The sequence below is a fragment of the Stegostoma tigrinum genome, chromosome 22 (genome assembly GCF_030684315.1).
Source record: "Stegostoma tigrinum isolate sSteTig4 chromosome 22, sSteTig4.hap1, whole genome shotgun sequence".
NCBI classification, from domain to species: Eukaryota; Metazoa; Chordata; class Chondrichthyes; order Orectolobiformes; family Stegostomatidae; genus Stegostoma; species Stegostoma tigrinum.
Genome location: NC_081375.1, coordinates 48,766,689 through 48,789,571, shown reverse-complemented (window position 1 = coordinate 48,789,571; position 22,883 = coordinate 48,766,689). Strand labels below are relative to the sequence as shown.

The following is a 22,883-nucleotide window of genomic DNA, read 5'->3' as shown; positions in this document are numbered from 1 at the left end:
GGTGGAGCGAACAAGGGAGTCACGGAGAGAGTGGTCTCTCCGGAAAGCAGACAGGGGTGGGGACGGAAAACTGTCTTGGGTGGCGGGGTCGGATTGTAGATGGCGGAAGTGTCAGAGGATGATGCGTTGTATCCGGAGGTTGGTGGGGTGGTGTGTGAGAACGAGGGGGATCCTCTTTGGGCGGTTGTGGCGGGGGCGGGGTGTGAGGGATGTGTTGCGGTAACTATGACTTATGACCTTGTCGCTTTTTCATATTTGAGGTAGTCATCCCAGGAAAGGATAGCCAGATTATTTTGTTTAAAAGGACAAGAGCACTGATCACAAATGTAAATGCATATGCCTCAAAAATAGTGCAGTGCAAAAAGGCCCAAAAACAGCATGCAGTGGTGATAGGTTACAAGCTCCAGGCTGTTACAAGAGTCAGTAGGTAAGATGGAGTAAAGGTTCAATCTATCAACTTGGCTGTGAAACTGCCCATATTTTTAGTATCTGCTCAAATGCTTCATTATGAAGTCCCTTCTGAACTACCTAGGAAGAATAATACTGCAAACTAATTTCTCTAAAATGTATTAGAAATGGCACTGTGATAGTTCTATATTTATTGTGTTATGTTCTGTTGACTCAGGTTCAGTCAGGTGAAGAATCTAATGGAGTCCTTACCTAAAAAATTGCCATTCAAACCTTCATGTGAGTAACTATTTAGGTTTTGCAATATGAACATTTGAAAGACAACTCAATCATGATTGAGCTGATTACTCTAAATTCCTGCCCAGCCCTTGATTACTTTTCATTTCTCAAGAACCTGTCTTTGCCCATAAAAATATTGAAAGACTCTGCCTCCACTGTTTTTTGGGGGAGGGAAAGAGTTCCATAGACTCATGACTCTGGCAGAATTCTTGTCATCCTTTTATTAAATAAACTATCCCTTATTTAATAGTGATCTCTGGTTATAGATTCTCCCATAAATATATAAATGCTTTCCGCATCCATTCTGTCTTTACCCCTCAAGAGATTAAGTTTCAATTGAGGTGCCCCTTACTGAATTAAACTTCAGCATATACAAAGCTAATCTATCTAATCTCTCCTTGTAATGGAACCTGTCTATTCCAGATGTTAATCAAATTTATCTTATTTGAACTGCTTCACTCCAATGCAATTACATCCATCATTAAATAAGATGATCAATATTGTACCTTATTCCAGATGTGGCCCCTCACTGCCCTGTATAACTGGGCCAGGAGTCAATTCAGCTGACAAAGGGGCAGCGCTGCAAAAGCTTGTGATGTGAAATAAACCTGTTGGACTGTAACTTGATGTCGAGTCACTTTTGACCTTGTCCACCCAAGTCCAACAATGGCGCCTCCACATCCTGTATAACTGAAGCACAACTGTCCTACTTTTGTACTGAACCCCCGTTCCAAAAAGTGATATAATTCTATTAGCCTTTCTCATTACATATTGTATTTGAATACATCTATGATTCATACACTGGGACATCAATGCTCTCTACATCTCAGAGCTCTGCAATCTCTCACCATTTAGACAAAATGTTTTATTCTTCCTGGCAAGTAGACAATTTTGCATTTTCCCACACTATGCTCAGTTGCCAATAATTCTAACCTATCTATATACCTTGGTAGCCTCTTGTCCTCTTCACAAATTTCCTATGTTTATTTGTGCCAATAGCAAATTTAGCACCAGATCTATCATCCATGACATGTATATAAATTGTAAAAGGTTGAGGCCCCAGCATTGATCTGTGGCACACTACTCATTTACAATGTCAACAAGAAAATACCCCATTTATGTCTACTGTACGTTTCCTTTTGGCTAGCCAGTTTTCTATCTGTGCTGATGTACTACCTCTACATCACATCTTCTAATGTCCTTTGAAGCACTTCTTCAGTACTATGTGGAAATCCAAGTCTGGAATATCTATTCTTCCCCTTTGTCCACAGGACAACTCCAAGAAATGATTTAAACACGAATTCAATTTTTAAAAAACCCTGACATTAAGTTCAAGTGGGGACCATGAAATCACTGTCAATTGTTTGAAAAACCAGTCTGGTTCACTAATATCCTTTAGGGAAGAAAACTACTATCCTTACCTGAGAGCTAGTAGGAACTGCAGATGCTGGAGAATCTGAGATAACAAGGTGTAGAGCTGGATGAACACAGCAGGCCAAGCAGCATCATAGGAACAGGAAAGCTGACGTTTCAGGCATAGACCCTTCATCAGAAATGGCCGGAAACGTCAGCCTTCCTGCTCCTATGATGCTGCTTAGCCTGCTGTGTTCATCCAGCTCGACACCTTGTTATCTCTACTATCCTTACCTGGTCTGGCCTACATGTGATTCCAGACCCACAGCAATGTGGTTGACTTTTAACTGCCCTTGGGTGATTAGAGGTGAGAAGTAATTGCTGCCTAGCCAGTCAGGCCCTCATCCCATGATGAATGATTTCCCTTTCACAAAACCCATGTTGCCTCTACCTGATAGTTCCAAGACAATTTCTAGTGCTGCGCTACGAAACCTAGCGACTTCTGACATTCCTTCTGTCAGATGTTAATCAAACTGGCCTGTAGTTACCTGCTTTCTCCCTTTTTGAGTAAAGGAGTTGTATTCGTTATTTTTCAACTTAATGGAACGTTTTCCAAATCTAGGGAGTTCTGGAAAATTGAAACCAATGCATTAATTTTCTCACCAACCACTGCTTTTAAGACTCTAGAATGAAATTCCTCCAGACCACAGGACTAGTCAGGCTCCAGCTCCAATAATGTATTCAGTACCATTTTTCCAGTGTTTGTGATGTTTCTAGGATCTTTTACAATGAAGAGTGATACAAATTACCTGTTCAATTCATCTATCTCCTTAATTTCCACCGTTCAGTTACTCACTTTCTACAAGACCAACATTCACTGTTAAACTCCCAGGCGGAATATGAGTTGCTGTTCCTGCAACCTGGGAACCCTGCAGCCATATGGTATCAATGTGGACTTCACCAGTTTCAAAATCTCCCCTTCCCCTACTGCATCCCTAAACCAGCCCAGTTCATCCCCTCCCCCCACTGCACCACACAACCAGCCCAGCTCTTCCCCCCCACCCACTGCATCCCAAAACCAGTCCAACCTGTCTCTGCCTCCCTAACCGGTTCTTCCTCTCACCCATCCCTTCCTCCCACCCCAAGCCGCACCCCCAGCTACCTACTACCTCATCCCACCTCCTTGACCTGTCAGTCTTCCCTGGACTGACCTATCCCCTCCCTACCTCCCCACCTACACCCTCTCCACCTATCTTCTTTACTCTCCATCTTCGGTCCGCCTCCCCCTCTCTCCCTATTTATTCCAGTTCCCTCCCCACATCCCCCTCTCTGATGAAGGGTCTAGGCCCGAAACGTCAGCTTTTGTGCTCCTGAGATGCTGCTTGGCCTGCTGTGTTCATCCAGCCTCACATTTTATTATCTTGGAATCTCCAGCATCTGCAGTTCCCATTATCTCTGATACTACTTTAATGCACAATTCCGGGTCTAGAATAGCCTGTTCAAAGACTCCAGAAAATGTCTAAGAAACTCATCCATTGCCCATTTTGAAAAAGGGTCACCGAACCCAAAACTTTGGCTCCACTTTCTCTCCACAGATGTTGCCAGACCTGCTGCATTTCACCAGCAATTTGTTGTGCTGCTGATTTCCAGCACCAGTGTGAGCTTTGGGTTTTGTTTTAAATTTAGTGTTTAACTCACTGCCGCATCTCTTCCAGTCAACCTTGAAGAAGTTCTGCTCCTCTCTCCGACGAGATTTTTATTCTCACCTTTTTCTCTTTGTAGCTTTAAAATCCCACAAGATTGTTGCTAAACCTTTCTGACAAGCTCCCATTTATTTTTCCTCTATACTCCATTTTACCATGTGGTTACTATTAGGAACCCTGTACGCCACACGTACAAGTGACTTCTTCCCTTTTCACATCTTGGGCACAGACTTTGCACTGGCTAGACACTCATTTTGAGACTACAAGATGGGAATTCTACATGATGACCCTGTGGAATCCCATCGTGGCAGACGCCAAAGAATTATTCAGGAAATTTAATTTTCTTCTGGGTAGATCCTCTACTGCTGGAACCCTCTGAATGTCTCCATAAAAATTGAGACTTAAATGGTTTTGATGAAATTAAGAAAAATAGTTACTCAGGAAAAGTTAGACAATTAAATACACAGTCCAAATCCTGATTTAAGGGTAAAGTCACTATTGTCCCATAGTTCCACGCTCTAATTAGAGAGATTTGCAACTGATGGTGGTTTAACCTGAGGGTCACCTTGCCTAAAGCAAGAGGAGAGCTTGAGAACGCAGGACCTTCATGGTGACCTTAGCTGGTGTTAAAATTGAACTTGTGCTGTCAGTGTTATGCTGCATCACAAAAGTAGCTAACCAGCCCAAACAACTAGAGTAACTGTGGAACTAACTTCACTAGACCCCAGGCAATGGCTACAATCCTAGACATTGAGTCAATACTAGCCTGAGGACTTGGCAACCTCCCCCTGCAGCTTGGGACATGACAGTCCCAAACCTTCCCCACTGTTGGACCCTCTGACACGGGCTGCTGCCACCAGACCTGGTCCCATCCTATCCACTGCCGTTGGACTTGACCCCAAATTTACACCCCACCACCACCCAAACTCCCCTCCCAAGACAACAGCTGCTCTCCTTAACCCCAGCTGGACCCAATTTCTCTAGCCCACCCCAATCCACCCTATACCTGTACCTCCCTTCCATCCACTTCAAACTAACCCCTCCCCCCAGTTGGTTCACCTTCCTGTGACAGTTCTATTGCTGTGAAAGAACTGGTAGCATGGAAGGACACCCCCAGATTTCTAATGGAGATCTAAGTGGAATCTCCTTTCATAGAAAAGGTCGGTCAGAGGTAGCAATCTATGTGGGACTGTCATTAATTTCTTTAATCTTATTTTCCCAAAGACAATTTGTATGTAGCTCAGGTATTAATCCTGATATTATCTTTGAGATTCTGCTCAACTCACTTTTTTAAAACTAGTTTGGAGTTTTCTCAGTGGTTAATTATATTGTTTTTGGATGAACCTACAGATACAGCCTCAGCCAAACTGACCCCAGCAGCTAGCTATGGGTCCTATCCACAAACAAACTGCAGGAGGTAAGGGAGCAACATTTGAGCGAGAAACACTTTTTAAGATGAATACTAATTAGATTCCTCCCTGGACAAGCTTTGAAATTGCTTTTGGCTCAAATTCCTTTTGCCAAACTCCTGTTTAGATTTTTGTCTCATTCTCTCCTCAGTGTTTTAGTTGAAGCATCCTTCAGTGTCTCTAGTGTGAATCTCTAACGTAACTGTGACCAAATTGTTCACTAACTTTCCAGCTGGAACTTTGCACTACAGTGGTGTTGTTAAAGCACTTCAAAAAAAAGTGTACATTCTACAGCTTGTATTTATATTGCATTTTTCAGCTTAAGAAAATTTCCAAGCTGCATCACAGGAGCATTACAAGGCCTAACCTGACACTGAGCCACAAAGTGTGTTCAAAGAGAGGGTACCAATTTAAAATAAAAAAAGGAGGAAGGTACAACTGCCAATGGTGGAATGATTAAGAAATCAGAATGCTCAAGAGGACATAATTAGTAGAATGTATCAATCCTACAGGGATTTAAAAACAAAGATGAGATTTTTAAAATTGTATTGGACACAAGTCAACATAATCCATTGAGTATGTGAATTACAGTAATTCAGGGCATGGATAAGAATTTCAGCAACGGATAAACTAAGGCAAGCACCAAACTGGATGATGTTAGAGGCAGAAAATTATGGTACCAGATACAGTTGGAATTGTGAATCTAAACAGGACACCAAATTTCACATGAAGCTGCAGATTTTCTTTAATAATACAAGTTCGTTATACAAAAATTAAGCAAACTAAGTTCATCAAATGATTTTATATCACACAGCAAAGCTGTGGCCTGTTTTCTAAAACTACTTTGGAGACTCAAGTCTAGATATTATACCCATCTCAGCTTCGTGTAGTTTTGTTAACATGAATGAACTGTGGAGACAATTTGATTAGTCCTTTCCAAATCTGCCATTGTGAATTTTTACAAATCTGATAGCTTAAACTTTCTCAGTTCTAATAATCTGCAAATTCCGATGATTCACAAATTAAACCTTGTTAAGGTGACCAATTCCCCAAACTCCTCCCAAGACAGAGCAAAACCCTGATCTTTTCTGAATTGTATTTAAAAATCTTGCTAAATTTTAGATTTTGAAATGAAAGCAAATCAAACAACCTTAAATGTTGTAAGGCCAACAGTATTGACTGGTTTCCAATAATAATGCAGGATCTGCAGTCACCTGCTCTGACAAATTTAAGTCAGCCTGATGAATTAGGTCACTGTTCCAGAATGACTCTGATCTGGTTAAGATTCCTCCCCCCCCCCCCCCCCCACTGACAAAATAATTGACCCACGCATCACCCTAAACATATCCTCCACAAACTGAGGTCACTGCCAATGCATTATCAGATTCACAAAGCTTTAACATTTTAACCAGATGGTCACAACCCTATTTACTGCACCTCTGAATTCTGTGATTGAGATCAATTTAACAATTATTTATTCAAGTAGGATCCACTTTATTTCCCCATGTCCACAGTGTAGTGACCCCTGAAGGTACAGGACCTTCAACTTAAAATTTCATATTGAATTGCAAGGAGTCTTTTACTTATGTGATTCTGTTTGCTTTGATCCCAGTTAGCTGACTGTTTCTTCGCACCCTCCCTTTGCCCTAGACCCTTTCACACAGCACACAGCCTTCTCCTTACCCACCTTGACACGCAACAGAAGGATTGCTGGCTCCAAAGCACATTAGTTTTTGGCCCTTGGTGACACCCTCCAAATCCCCACATTCGCTGACAACTAGCCTATTCGACTTCTCACTCTTCTCCACTAAACAATTCTGAGTGACTTGGGGATTTGAGGATCATTCTGTCTACTGCCCTAATGTATCCTGAGCACTGATGTGGCCAACCACATTAAAGGCTGCAGACAAGTCAAGAAAGATAAGGTGGCTTATTTTGTGACGGTCACATGATGCAATTTTTAATAGTTTCAGTGCTATGGCAGGGTTAAAAGCTGATCAGAATGAATGAAGGAGAAGGGATTTGGCAGCATGTTCAAGGGAAAACTGAGATGGGGCAATAGTCCACATGGACAAAGATGCCAACTGTCAGAATATTTTCCTTCAAAATCCAGAATCCTGAAACATTTTTGGGAAGTGATTTATTAAAATATTTTTTTCCTGAAAAAGCTGAATAATAATTACTTAAAGTCCCACCAAATAACTGGAGATGCAAATAGCTTGAACACAATACACAAATTGATTGAATCCTTAAAGCCCAAATCCCCATTACTTCTAACAGAGTAGAACTGTAAAATTTGCATGTCTCTCCTTTATTAAAAAAAATCTCTGGCAGAATACAAAATAGGATTTCCATTTATATAGGGGCTTCCAGAACCTTAGGCTGTCCCAAAAGCATTTGAGAACCAATTAAGTACTTTTGAAATGTAGTTACTGTTGTAATAGAGGTAACATGATGGCTAATTCACACATAGCAAAGTCCCATGAGATGAATAGGTCCTTTGTTGCACGTGTTGCTTGAGGGTGGGGAAAAAGGAACATTTACCAGCCATTTTTCCAGTGCTGATGGTAACCTGAGGCCTGGAAGTGACTTTAATTAAGGGCCTTAATTGGTGGCAGTCAGGAAGGTTCCTAGTTGTTGAAGTGAAGCAATTGTCTTGCCAGGGCCACCTCATCCAATTATTTGCCCTTCTTGTTACCTGTAGGTGGGGGATAATCAGACCATAGAATCTATGGAATTTACCAGATAGGACAGAATGGGGCATGTTTATTAATGCCTCATAGTAAGGACAGACAGCACACTTGACAGTGCAGCACACCCTTTGTATTACACTAAAGTGTCTGATCAACTTCTGGAATAAAATCCATAACCTTCCAACTCTCATAATACCACTCCCCTATGAACCACAGATAACATCAGACTGATTCATCATAAAATGGCAAAAACCTATGTTTGCCCACTGTTCAGACGACACTAAAACTGGAGTGTAACAGCAGCCTGCCAATGAGCAGCTTTGTGTAGTGTCACAAATGGAGACCTTGATAATGGTGGAGAAAAGATAATTAATTTGTGTGGGGCACAAAGGACTGAACTGCAGTCTGTAGTACCGTAAACAAGAGTGGACTGACTGAATTTTGTAGTGTTGAAAGATGGATGTAAAAGGAGTAATTTTTCAGAAATATCGTACAGTCCCAATTTCTAGGGAACTGATTGTCATTTTTAACTAGCACAGATTATTTGGTTTTACTACAGAGAGTACTATAGAAATTGATTGCTGTTCTGTAACACTTCAAGCTTCAGTTGAAGTATCAATAATACAAAGCATGAATGAAGTTTTCACAGTGAGGAGGAAGATTTTACATTGTAAATTCATTACTAGCTGCCAACACAGAATGATTCTAGCTTGCTAAATAACCACAGGTGCATGGAAGTCATTCAAACGAAGTTTTAATTATGTACAAATTCAGCAAAAAAATTCACATTTTTGGTTTTACACGCCAGTCATGAGCATTAATGTTTCTTAACGAGATTTTAATGGTACATACATGCACTGTAGGGGTATGATGAACCTTCCTTACGTTTATGAAGGGATCAACCAGAGACAATACAGGTCCAGCAGCAGCATTGCTATTAATCCTGTCACATGTGCAACCCAGAAGAGGAAAAAAAGCAAGCAGATACAATACACAAATGCACACAGTTACCTTAAGAAAAATGACAATCTGGATGAAAATTTGTCAGTAAAGTGTTTGGATGAACAGTGGAAACACAATAATATTCTCGAATACAGCAGTCAAGCAAATAGATTGAAAATCACCTTTGGTGGCAATGTTACCATTAGTTTATCTTCTCATTCAGCATAAATCATTAGTGAATATGCCAGTAGTATGTTGACAATTTCACTTACCTTGATATAAACTAGTGCATAATCTGTGACATATGTTTAGAATCAACAATCTACATTTAAATGGTCAAACAAAACGTGCAGTGGTGCATGAAAAACAGATTAGTTCATTTTGAAGACGTCAACCAAAATTATGCAACACAACTTCAACCTGGCAATGCATTGAAGTAAATATGGCATATTTATAAACTGGATTTCACCAAAGCATCTCATTACTGTGGTTCACTCGTTGGCCTGTACTTCTTAACAAGCAATGGTCATTCAAGAAAACAATAGATACTTGCTCCCCATTTCCTGCTGAACCCAGTTCAACTCTCCAAAAAAAAAAATCTGAGCCTTCTTTCCTCCCACAGCTGCGGAATAGGATTTCTCCTTTTTCACTTGAAATGAGCAGATGACTTCGAGAAAGTCTGCGTTAGAATTGTAGTCTGTGAGATGCTACCTAACAACATACTGTTTGGTTATCTCTGACACAGGCTATGATTTTCAAAGGTTAGGCAGGCTGCATCCTACTGCTTTGTGGGAAAACTGTGGAGAAAAATTATGCTTAAAATGTGTTTTAAGTGTTTGGATAATGTACCCAATTAAATGGGAACTAGCTGGGCAAGACATGGCAATAGCTTCAAAATTACTTCTAAAGAATCAAAATGAACATTTGCTTATTTTCCTGGTTGTTTCCAAGGTTTTGGGTTGGGGGGAAGACGACAGAAAAGGCATGTATTTGCTCACAGCTTCAAATAAGTGAAGTTCCAGTTTCTGAAACTTTACTAACATTACCCTTTGCACTTACAATTCAAAGCTGATTTGTGTATACGGTGTTCTTCTGTTAGTAAACATCAATTTCTTGCATTGCAAATTAGTCAGTCAGCAGCCAATCCCTAGCCTTCATCTTGTGAATTCCTCTTGCTGCAGATGCTGGTCAAACCATCAGCCAGGTCCAAGGCAATTGCTCAGATTTCAATTGTCAAACCTGCTTTCTTTATGCCATAGTTCCTCAGTCTCATCATCTACTAGTTTCATTCACCACAAACAAAAAATGCATTTTGGTTTAAAAAAGAATTAGCTTTGAATAATGAAAGATTGGTTGATGTGGAACAACAGAAGGACTTAAGGGTAAAGGTTTCTTGGGTATTAAAGGCAGACTTTCATTTATAAGAGTGCTTTTTGCAAACACTTAACTCCTCAAAGCGTTTTATAATGAAATACCTTTTGAAAAAGTACGGTCATTGTTGTAATATAGCAGTGAATTTGTCAAGTAAACTCTCACAAACTGCAATGATATTAATTAGATGGTATTTTTTGTGCTGCTGATTGAGCAATATTGGCTAGGACACGATCAAAAGCCACATATGAATAAGGCCATTAAAATGGCAATAACAGTATTTTGTGTGAAGAGGTGTAGAATATAAAAGCTGAACAATGGTAAATCTATATAAAATCATTTAAAAGTCACAGCTGGGAACAGTAGATACCATTCTGAATTTACATTATAGAAAGGGTGCTAAGGCATTACTGTCCCTGGTGTGAGAAGGTACAAATAGTAAAGACTAGCAAACAGAAGAGTTTATAGTATGATTTCAGAGATGTTTAAAATTCTGAAGGAATGAGACAAAAATCACCCCAGCAAATGAAGGAATTAAAACAAGAGGACAATTTCTTTAAAACAGACAAGTGGAACTTATACCCAGAATAAGCATTTAAAAGCTTAAACTACAGGATAGATTTTCACATTTATCACCTTAGTGCTAAACATCACTTAAGTGCAGTGTAAAAAGCAAAACTGAAGATACCATGCCACTTAGCAGAACCTACCAATTATTTGTTTATTTGCATTTTTTCCTAGTTAGTAATTACATAAGACTGCCCACTTGTCAATTTCAAGAATTGGTCAATACAATCTGCTGAAGGATAATGAGTCACAAGGGATAGGGACTAATTGTGAGAAGGAGAAACACCAGCACAGACTGGTTGGGTTGGAAGGAGGGTTTCTGTGCTATAGTTTTCATTGTAAAATTCCAAATATTTCCAAGAGCAGTACAGATAATGGGGTGCAAAAGACAACAGAATTTGAGAGAATAAATATTCTTTGGTTCTATTGGTTTAATTTTGTATTATTTAGTACTTGTATTGCTGTTAACAGGGGCTGATGTAAATAACGTATCAACTGCCAGTGGCAGTTTAGTCATATCCATAAATGCTTTAAGTGAAAAATGATCACAAATTCAGAATTCTCACCAGTTGAGAACCACTGTATTAGCACAAGCTGTGCAAATATCCAGCTCCAGATGGCATTGAACAAACATTTATCCTATTGCTGCTGTTGGATTAGGTTATAGTTTTTCTTGCTAAATGATATTGTATCTGCAATGACAGATTAGCATTTTGTACATAGTTACTTTCCACATCAATCCTTCACTCCCTGCATTTTACTCGATACTTTCCTAGTTTGCAATTGTATTGATTACAGTTGTAACTTCATCTACTCTCACATTTATAAACCATAGATAAGAGAATTCTCCCTCCCATTGTGTAGCAAAGCTGTGAATCAATTCTTTGTATAAAAGTAGTTTACAGATATACACAATGCACAGAAGAAACAGTTTGTGTACAATTGTATTTCTGGAACTGCAAATTTGCTTTTGAAACAGAATTAAAGTTGCCTCCACATCTTTATAGTACAAACGAGCTTTAGAGCTAGTCCTGCAATAATTAATAAATAATATCTGTGTATACAGTCGCTCCAGAATCGAAGAAGCCAGATCATTTGCCGCCCAGCACTTTGAAAAGTAGCATGACCATCAGATGGAACATTTCAACAAAACCGCTTGCTTCATGACAATCAGGACAAAGACAACAAAGAGAGCTGAAACACAAAGCCCGAGGAGGAAGCAATTGTTACTGGTCCAGATACCTGCGCTAGCTTGTATGATGTATAACCAGTAAAACCAATTTTTCATTTTAAAGTTTATTGGCTGAAACCAGGTATAGTGCTCATACCAGTTTCACCAGACTGGCAGAAACAGTCTGTACACAACTTTGCTTTGTAAGCTGAAAAAAATTTTGCCCAACACTATAAAAAAGATACAATTCAATTTACAAGGCTCTTGCTATTACAACTCCTGAAACACGGATCTTTACCCGAATCAGTCAGATCACTTACAACATCAAGACAGCCGTGCTAAAAATAAACTGAATTTGACTACTACAAACTGACCCAAGTCTGTGCTGTTTTATACAAATCTAGTCATTGCTATAAACAAAGCTTTTTAGTCAGAAATGCAGACAGCAAGTTGGCTGCACCTGGTATGTGTTGTTAGAAGTCACGTCTGTGGTACAATTCTGGGTCATAGTACTTGGTAACTACGACTCTGTTGGCAAACTTTCGGCCTGTTAGTGCTTGCATTGCTTTTTGGCAGTCAAGAGGAGAGATGAATTCTACAAATATCTGTTTACAAAAATAAGAAAAAATAATGTTTACTATTGAATAAGTTGGTTAGTTGAGGGTCAACAAAAAAGAAGCAAATCAACATTGTAATTAGGAATCTCCCTGCCCTGAATTATAGGTTAAGGCTGTAGGACTTAAGTGCTTACTTTTTGTCAGCTCTTTCTGGACTACTGAATATTTAAGTCATTGGATTTTCTTTAGTTTAATCTTGTTGACTCTAACCCAAGTAGGTCACTTGAGGTGCCTAGAACACGTTTTTCCCTTTGAAGGGGTACACCTACCGGGAGAAACGTCTAAGCACTATATCCAAGTTCTCTAAATGCTCCTTACTGGTCTCCCCAGTTATTAGCACATCATAAGGATTGATGCTGTGTCAACTAAATGACTTGGATGTGCACAAAGGAGGAACAGTTAGCAAGTTTGCAGAAGACACCAAAATTGTACAGCGAAGGTGGTTATCTCAGAAATCAACGGGACCTTGATCAGATGGGCCGAGGAGTGGCAGATGGAGTTCAATTTAGATTAACGTGATGTGTTGCATTTTGGTAAGGCAAATTAGGGCAGGACTTGTACACTTAATCGTACGGTCCTGGGGAGTGTGGTTGAACAGAGACCGTGGAGTGGAAGGTTCATAATTCCTTGAAGGTGGAGTCACAGGTAGATAGGGTAGTGAAGGCAGTATTTGGTACACTTGCCTTTATTGGTCACTTCATTGAGTATAGGAATTGGGAGGTCATGTTGGGGCTGTACAAGACATTGGTTAGGCCACTTGTGGAATACTGCATTCAGTTCTGATCTCCTCTACTACAGGCAGGATGTTGTGAAATTTGAAAGGATGCGGAAAAGATTTATAAGGATATTGCCAGGGTTTGAGCTTTAGTGAAAGGCGAACCAGCTGGGGCTACATTCCCTGGAGTGTTAGAGGCTGAGGGGTGATCTTAGAGTTTTATAGTATCATGAGGGACACAGTTAGGGTGAATAGTCAATGTCTTTTCTCCAGGGTAGGGAAATCCAAACTAGAAGGCATAGGTTTAACGTGAGAGGAACAAGAGTTAAGAGGGACCTAATGGACAACTTTTTCACAGAGGGTAGTGAATGCATGCAACGAGTTGCTAGAAGGGGGTGGAGGCTAGTACAATCGCACCATTTAAAAGGCATCAGGATAGGTATGAGTATGGACCTAATAGTGGCAAATGGGACTAGATTAATTTAGGATATCTGGTTGGCATGGAAGAATTGGACTGAAGGGTCTGTTTCTGTGCTGTATAACTCCATGGCCCTATAACTGCAGTTCCCAATGGCTGAGTGCAGTCGCTGCGAGCATCAATGTGGAGGATCAGCCATGATCATACTGAATGGCCCACTCCTGCTCCTATTTCCAATGTTTCTATCTCCAACAATCATTTGAGTAATCTTCATTCATTACCTTGCTGATAATCTGGCCAGACTTAAATCATATATAATACTGTATCTTTGAATTTTTCTTTTTACTGTTAATCATATCTTCAGGTAACGAGTCAGGGCAGTGTGGCAAGATAGAAAGTCAGGCACAGGCATCCCTACTCTCAGCTAGATTTTTAATACTTTTCAGCATGCATAGACAAAAGGTCCAGCCTTGATAAATAAAATATACATACTATCCAGATGTAGCAATTTCTTGTCTGATGTGGGAGCCAAGGGCAACAAATCACTCGATCAGAAACATAAACACGGAATCGTGTCGGCAATAATTTACCAATCGATCCAACTGGTCAGCTAGGTTTATGTTTATTATACAGAATTTTGGAGGCTTCAAATTCCTCTTTGTGTTTCTTTTAGACTAAGAAAAGTAGAAGAAATATTTGGCTCAATTCAGACACCCGAGGCAACTCCAAAATACTAGTAGCCGAATTGTACCCTGCACTAGAATTAAATGAGCTAAAAATTAGGATATACAGATTCTGATTCAAATGTTAACATTTGAAATTTAAAAAATAGGTACATGAATATAATTTTGAAATTATGTTTGTCTGCTCGGTGTGTAATGTACATGAAATGATTAAGTGATTCAATCACACTTCACAACAGCAGCTTATTGGCTCGGCTAAATTAGATTAGATTCCCTACAGTGTGGAAACAGGCCCCTCGGCCCAACAAGTCCACACCGCCCCTTGAAGTATCCCACCCAGACCCATCCCCCTATAACCCACACACCCCTGAACACTACAGGCAATTTAGCATGAAATTATTCTGACCATGCAGAGTGAGGCTTTACCTTGCCACAGCCAGGCACTTCTAGCCCATCCAAAGGTCGTGGGATTTCAATAGATTTCACAGTCCCATATTTGCTACACTCTTCTCTGATATCCTCCAGGATCTCCTCATATTCCTCGTCATCAATGAGTTCATCTGGTGACACCATGTTTAACAGGCACAGCACATCAGTTGGAAGCCCCGTGCTCTGAGTTTGCATCGATGGAAGGCCTGGCACCTGCACAGTAACTGGTGTTTGAATAATGGCACTCTGTAACAGATAATAAAGGGATTTGCAGCAAATTCATGTTTTTCCTCTTAGAACAAGCAGCTAAAGTTCACCACATTATAGCTTTAGGATAGGAATAAGGTTCCTCCACACCTGCAAGTCTCAATCATAGCTGCCGAATATTCCAGGTGACAATGATATGTGGTGAAAATATAGTGAAAGAAAATACAAGATGACTATAGAAATAAAACAACAGCAACCTGATGCATCTGTGACTTTTGCTAATAGTAATGATCACACAATCTAATCTGGAATCAACTGTGTCAAAAAAAATCCCATCAATACCATGATGGGTGTCTAGTTAATCAGTTTCTACTTTGGTTGAGAAATACCATTTTTCAGCACTTCAATATTCTTTATGAAAGTGTTGTGGACTCCTTAATGTCTCTGAACACAAATGAAGCTGTGGTTTAATATTATACCAAAATGACAGTATGTCAAGCCTAAACCACGTGCTGAAAACCTTGAGAGCACTCCAAACCTAATTTTAAGTACACAGGGAGGCTATGGCCTAATGGTATTATCACTGGACTGTTAATCCAGAGACCCAGATAACATCCTGGGGACCCGAGTTCGAATCCCGCCACAGCAGATGGTGGAATTTAAATTCAACAAATATCTGGAATTAAGAATCTAATGATGACCATGAATCCATTGTCAGAAAAACCCATCTGGTTCACTAATGTCTTTTAAGGAAGGAACTGCCATCCTTACTTGGTCTGGACTACATGTGACTACAGATCCACAACAATGTGGTTGACCCTTAACTGCCCTCTGGCCTAGCCCGCGACACCCTCATAGAATGAATTTTTAAAAATTACCATTGGACACACATGAAAGATTTACCATCAACTAGAAGGAAATGCACCGAGATTGGTTAATACAATAACAATCACAGGATCCAATTTAGATAAAGAGACTTACAATCTTGCAGCATGGGAAACCACGCTGCTTATCATTTCAGTGGCAGCATTTGACCCATTCACTATAAGTTAGTCCTTTTAAATTACAGGTCCAACTGTCTTTTCAGAGTTTGGATGGAATCTTATCAATCTTTCAGATTCTAGGCCTTAAACGCTACGTGTGAAAGACATAAGTTACCCTCCAATTCCTTCACCAGTAATTTAACTTCTGTGGTGTCTGGTTACAACACTCCACAGAGGAGTTATTTCACACTGCTTGCTCTATAAAAACAGAGCAATTTAAAATAGTTCTATTAGGTCATGTCTTAACCGTCTGTGTTCAAACAGAAAACAAATCTCTGCTTCTCAAATCTTTCTATAAACTGCAGTCCCACAACTCAGGTACTACCCTGGTAAAACTTCATGAAATATTATATTCATGGTGTTAGCCAAGGCAAATTTCAGTAAATTATTAAACAGCATCTTTTCTCCAGTAAATAAATGGTACAAGAAATTGATGGAATTAATGGTCTACTATTGTGTTGTAAAACGCTTGAAATATTTTGCCTGGATGAACAGCTAAAATACAGTGCCGTATGGCTAGTTTATTATTAAATAACTCGCTGATTTTGACTTTTAAAAAGACTAGTACCAATTTCAAAATGAATGATCTATGAAGAAGAAATCATCACATTCAGTAGCTACTGCAATACTAGAGCTTAGGTGCATGGAGTGGCAGAGGTCTTAGGTTCATGTTAAAAGGGCAGAAAATAAAAATTTTAAAAGGAACAGTGCAGTACAATTATTATTGGGCTATTCCAGCAAACAGCTGGCACAAACATGATTGGGCAACTTGTTGTTTTCAATAGATCCAAGGCCGTGTTATTTGCTGAATGACATCCAGGAAGTTATCATAACCCAGCAAGAAGCCATCAATTCAGTTCGTAGCTGTACTGTTGAGGTTAGTGGGCTACCCCATTATAAAATCATTTGCTAAATAAAGGTGATACAGAGCCATGAAACATGTTGAGATTCAATGATGACAAATTTTCAGCAAACAGAATTTAGACAGGTTGGAAGTATTTAGTCTTTGGGGAAGGACAGCTGTGTTCATCCAGCTCCAAACTTTGTTATATCCGTGAAACTTATTTCCCAGTTGAAGACTTTGCTAACTACCATAATTTATACACCATTAGATACTTGGTTAAGAACATAGGCTGACAACTGTGCATGCAATTCTATGTTCAACAAAGAATCAGTATCTCAAAAGGGAGAAAATCTGACTACTCAAACATTTCACTTTGGGTTTATAATTACTCAAAAAAGTATGAAGCTCACACTAACAAACTAAATAGAAACACTAAAAAGCCAATGTAATCCATGAATCCAACCTAGTCATATGTCATTGATTTTCTTTGAGAAAATATGACTTCCACTCAATTTTACATTCTTGGCAACGTGTCACATACATATACTGTTTTCAGGTACTGCTCAGTTACATAAAACTAATGCAATCAATTTTAGTTCAGGCTTCATTTAATAAATGCTGAATTGTTGACTGCACTAACTGGGATAGCTACACCAAAACTACAGGTTTGTACCCAACTAAATTGTGACCTGCTTACATACCACCAGTTGTTATCTCAAAGCTCACTCAAGATTTGAATCAGCCAATCCAATACTATAGCAGTGTTTTTCAGTGATGCTGAAGTTGAATAAATGGTCAAAAAAAGACAAGAGTAGATGAGCAGATTTGCTGAGTTTGCCGCCCAATCGATTTAAGATTCCTTGCCCTGTGCGAAGGCCAGACTGATGAAGGGTCTAGGCCCTAATGTGCTCCTAAGCCTGCTGTGTTCATCCAGCTCCACACTTTGTTATCTCAGAGTAAAATTATAAATTAGTTACCGGATTGGCGTTCTTTGCACCAACACTGGCCCTCTGCACTATAAGCTTCTTATCACCAAGCTGCATTCCATTCAACCCTGCGATGGCCTAAAAAGAACACACATTATTCAGAACAGGCAGAATAGAAGGATATTTCATGAACTGCATCAATTTTTGTAAGTTTCAACGTACACTTGCTTCCAAAGATGCATAAACAATTGGGGAAGATTTCCTTTGGAAACTCTAATGTAGCACAGCACAACCATGTTCTAACCAGTTTAAGAGTCAATATACAGTGGCTAAAGAAAATCATCCCCAATGTCAGCTGACTTAAAGACATGAATTCTGAATTCACAAACTGCAGTTTGTTAGCTGCACTATGAGAGTACTGAATATCAGGCCTCAAATTACAGTTTTCACAAATAAGTTTTTCCTGTAGTTTTGATTTTACTACCTCCCCATTTTGAATCCCAATTCCTTACTGACATTCTTCATAACGAACCTACCAAGAAGCAGGCAACTGAAACCGTGGGCTTCTCCACAACTTTGCAAGGATCAGCTGGTCAGAAGTAGACATACCTGAAGCCCTGGTGGAGACCCAGCAGAAAACTGATGAAATTCATCATGCTTATGTTTGGCAGGCTTGAGTGTTGGTCTCCACAGAAGTTTAAGCCTGCAACCAGAGATGCAGTGTGATCCCAGGCTGAAAGAACCAAAAGTCTGGTCGTCACCAAGCTTTCCTAGAAGCCAATGACTAGGGTATCGATCAGGACAGTGGCCCACTTTCCCCCTTATCTGTGACCCTCAGGAGACCCCTATTGGTTTATGTACGTGGACCTGCACACTCAGTGCATCAGCACAGGGAATAAAGCGTGCTAGAGTGAAAATGACAGGTAAGATGCAATGTTTAGTTATTAAGTGTCAATGCCTGAAGAGAAGGAAGCTGCTAACTGAAGTCATCAACACTTTGCATAGATATGTTAATTTATTTCAGCAGTAGATTTGTCATTCAAACTGCATGCAATGTATTAAATTGCTGATGCAGTTAGGTATTGGTCTTGTTGAAACCAGCTGCCTATTCTTTTTCCTAAATTCTTCTGTTATTAGCTTTTACATCCTAGAAAGAGATTTTAGAAAATCCCTGATCAACTGGTGAATTTTACCACAAACTTTACACATTTACTCAACGACACAAAAGCTGTATAGCTCTGAAAAATTGGGTGACAGTGATTATTTTCATATTTCACCAGTTACAAAATAAGGATTTCCAACTCTTTGTTGTATATGACAGCATTCATGCAAACTTACCAACTGTAGTCGGCTGAGCAGAAGTATGTGGACCAAAAGCTAAAAAAGTGATGTGAAGGATGCCACCCATCATGCAAAACAAGGCGAGAGAGAGAGGGAGTGGGGGGAAGGAGAAGGAGAGGGAGAGGGAGAATGGGAAGCATGGTGTACACTGTGTAATGCAACAGTGCATTTACAGTTGATGTCCAGTAACCAAATGAGTTTTGAATACATGTGGGGACCACGTACAGTGGTTCACTCAGTTAAATGTGAAGCATAGCAATCACCATGGCACTCAAACCCTGACCCCCAAAATAATGGGCAATGCTAAAACAAGAGACAAAGAGATAGGTAGTGGTCTAAATAGCATAATTTCTTTTAGGTGCAGCCACACCAACAGGAAGCAATATACAGTATAACAAAGCCAGTGCACAACAGAATGAGAAGTGGGTGATACACGGAATTACAAGTCCACTTTGCTTAATTTTGATTTCTGCACTATGATCCTCTACTCAAAAAGAAGTAAAAGTACAAATCTTACCTTTCATCCAATACACCCTCAAGTTCTGTTGATTTTTTAGGCCTACCTCCATAACAAAAAGGCTGCATCTGGTAGTCTGGTAATTAGCCCAAAAGATCCCACCCCTCAGTTGTTTGAATTCTGCAACTTCAAAGACCAAAACGGTCACTTTATCGACACATGATCTAGTTAATTCCCCAGCATTATACACCCCTATCACTTTAGATGTTTCTTGTCTGCAGCATGATCAACAAAAATGGTCCCAGATGAGGTAACTAGAGACACAGAAAAATTAATCAACTATACATGTATTGATAATATATTTTTCCAAATATCCAAAAGACATTAGATTTCTGAATATAAATGGAATGATATGAAATGGAGTGATATTAAAAATAAACTAAATATGTTTAAGTGCCAATAATATAGACCAGATCATACCTGATCAGTAACATTGATATCCACATATTCACAGAAGGCATAGCCTTTGGACAGAGATGTTGCACTGTCCTTCACTAGGTTAAAAGCTTTCAGGGGGCCAAATGAAGTCAGAAGTTCCTTCACCTGCAAGCCAAATCAACAGTGCAATGATGAATGAGTAATTTTGAAGAACTTACAAAATAAAGTTTTAAATTGTGTACAAATTAGTGCCCAAGAATAGAAATAGAAAGATCAACCCTTTTAGGTACTGGGCATAAAATGATGGAAGAGCAAATTCAATAAACTCTCAATAGGATTTTAAACATCAGTAGTTCAGTTATACATGTAGACAATCTGAAGTTTAAGAACAGGCCTCTAGTCAATACTTAGCATCAGGATAAGTTGTTTGTGTCGCATTAAAGGGGAAAAGATTTCCAGTTAAACAAACAGCTGCCAGCTTCAAGACACTGTTAAAAATTAAGCCATACTCAAACACTAATTCTACAGAAACAAAAACAAATTGCTGGGAAAACTCAGCAGATCTGGCAGCATTTGTGAACAGAAAGTAGTGTTAACACTTTGTGTCTAGTGACTCTTCTTCAGAACAGGTCACTTGATCTGAAACATTAACTCTGCTTTCTCTCCACACAATCTGCCAAACCTGCTGAGCTTTTCTAGCAATTACAGACATTCAGCATCTGCACTTCTTTGGTTTTTCTTTGTTTAGTAACCAATCCTGCTTCTGCCTTGAACAAAACTCTCCAATACAAAGAATAAAAACAAAATCAAAGAATGTCGGCTACCTTTTGCTTATGTACGATAAATACCATGCAGCTAGCAAGATGATACCCACAAGTTTAAAAAAGGACAGAAATAATTCATGTATAAAACAGAGTTTAAAATATACTTCTCCAGATCAATTTACATAATCTAAAGTAGCAGATTATAATCCAAATGAACAAAACCTCCAAAAAGAAATCGCTTGCTTGATTCTTGAAGCAATGAAAAACACTAATTGTAAGTGACTGACAAAATTCTATTAGCTAAACCTCTCAGAAGAGATTTTCACATCATAAGTGAAGAAATGCGAAATCTTAGACAGGACAATGTAGCAAGGATGCAAGAACTATACTGCCAAAGATATTCTATTTGTATAAATCTAATCTGACTGTAGGCCTGTTCTTATACTTGCACTGATCTGCTGATTAAAAACAAAGTGGACAAAGGCCTAACTCAATTCAGTTTAACAAAGGGACATCTAAGGATTAAAAATGCACAAGGGGTTGGGCAGTGAATGACCCAAACAAGGGTCTACATTAAACCATACCACTTAAGCAGTATGTACTGCTTTACGAACTGGTACTGCACAGACCATTAGAAAATGTGTTACGGTCTCAAGTATCACCCTGACACCCCATCCCAGCAAAGACATCCAACAATTTAATTGTGTTTTCTGGTCCCAGTGTTTTGCATTTCTTCCTTCACACTCCAACATTTAAACCATCAACTTCTTCAAACTGAATGCTAACATTTTGAAGCACTTATCAAAACAGTGAATGATCCCAGTGGAATTCATACAAAAGTTGAGATTACCAAGCAACATGTGACTGGAGGCCAGAGTTCTGTTTTAGTTGCTTGTTCCCAACTATTCATAATACCTTGCTCACTTCATGTGAACAAGTCTACATTTTCCTAAGGAAACTGGAGGCTGAAGAGTTTCATCAGTGTCATTTCTTTACCACATTTTTGTCCAAGTAATCGATAGAAGGTAACATACTGCTATCTAGTCAGTGTGTCAGCTGTCAGGACTATCCCTCAACCTGCTGAGTTATTCGGTCTCTCCCACCCTTCTTCCTAGCAGATATTCTGCTTGGCCAATTAGCTAGATGAACCATGAAACCTAAATCAACAATCTGACTGAAAGATTTTGAGCAACTGCCTGTCTTAAAAGAATTACTAAAGGTAGAATGAGGCCATTTAGCCCACTGTTGCAGAGAGGTGGTATGGGCAGAACATTTCATTCATTTTCACACATCTGCCCTTCAGGTACTTATCTAAACTCAACTGAATCTGCTAACATTAATTGCAAATAGTGCATTCCAGATTCTCACCACACAACGCATTAAAAAAAAACAGATATAGCTGTTGGTTCTTTTGCCAATAACTTAAATTCAATTCTCAACGCTTCCATGGATAGTTTTGACCTAGCTACTTTATCCAGAGCCTTCAATTTTGAATACCTTGACCAAACCTCCTCTCAACATTCACTTCGAAGGAGAGCAACACAGCTTCTCCAATCTTATCAAAATATTGTATCATACATTCTCGGAACCCTTCTTATGCACTATTTTACTGCACTCTCTCTAAAGCTTCACTTCCTTCCTAAACTACAGTGCCTCCATTGTCCAACGGAGGCTGACAAGTCCATTATACGGTTATTCAATACCTTTGTAAGTCCATGCGACTAAAATGCATCACCCTCCAATCCTGACACCTCAAAAAAACTTAAGAGTTAGAGTTAAACACATTTACCCTCAACAAACACATGCTGGCTTTTCTTAATTAATCCACTGGAGTCAGCTTCTTCATTCACTAGAACATCAGCTGTATCTTCTTCCTTAGTAAAGGCAGAAGCGAACTATTCATTTAGTAACACAGCAATGACCTTTTTTGTCCCCACTTGTCCATGCACCCCTCACCCGCTCCCACTTTCCCTGAGCTTTCTACATTCAGCCTCATTTTCAGTTGTGTAGTAAACCAGCAAACCTCTTTCTTCTCCTTCCTGCTTTAAATGTAGTGAAAGAGCTCTGGTTGCTTCGGTTTTGTGCAATGCACCTTGAGCGTATCC

At 39.4% G+C, this 22,883-nt stretch overlaps 2 protein-coding genes across 7 annotated transcripts in view; one reads left to right on the top strand and one right to left on the bottom strand.

Moving 5' to 3' along the window:
• Window positions 1-12,265, top strand: part of LOC125463785 (protein phosphatase 1 regulatory subunit 7-like) — a 75,835-nt gene extending 63,570 nt beyond the window's left edge. Inside the window, exons 15-17 of one of the 4 annotated variants that reach the window (XM_059653818.1) lie at window positions 626-687; window positions 5,094-5,160; window positions 11,792-12,265. In XM_059653818.1, coding sequence (XP_059509801.1) covers window positions 626-687; window positions 5,094-5,160; window positions 11,792-11,846 — 184 coding nt within the window. In that variant the 3' untranslated portion in view covers window positions 11,847-12,265. The remainder of the gene's footprint in view (window positions 1-625; window positions 688-5,093; window positions 5,161-11,791) is intronic. The other 3 variants (XM_059653819.1, XM_048555478.2, XM_048555477.2) reach the window with 3 other exon arrangements.
• LOC125463784 (splicing factor U2AF 65 kDa subunit-like) overlaps window positions 8,583-22,883 on the bottom strand; it is a 54,036-nt gene continuing 39,735 nt past the window's right edge. For all 3 annotated transcript variants that reach the window (XM_059653815.1, XM_059653816.1, XM_059653817.1), the window contains exons 8-11: window positions 20,057-20,179; window positions 17,830-17,916; window positions 14,756-15,004; window positions 8,583-12,501 (exon numbers count right to left, since the gene is read on the bottom strand). In XM_059653815.1, the coding sequence (XP_059509798.1) occupies window positions 12,370-12,501; window positions 14,756-15,004; window positions 17,830-17,916; window positions 20,057-20,179 (591 nt within the window). In that variant the 3' untranslated portion in view covers window positions 8,583-12,369. The remainder of the gene's footprint in view (window positions 12,502-14,755; window positions 15,005-17,829; window positions 17,917-20,056; window positions 20,180-22,883) is intronic.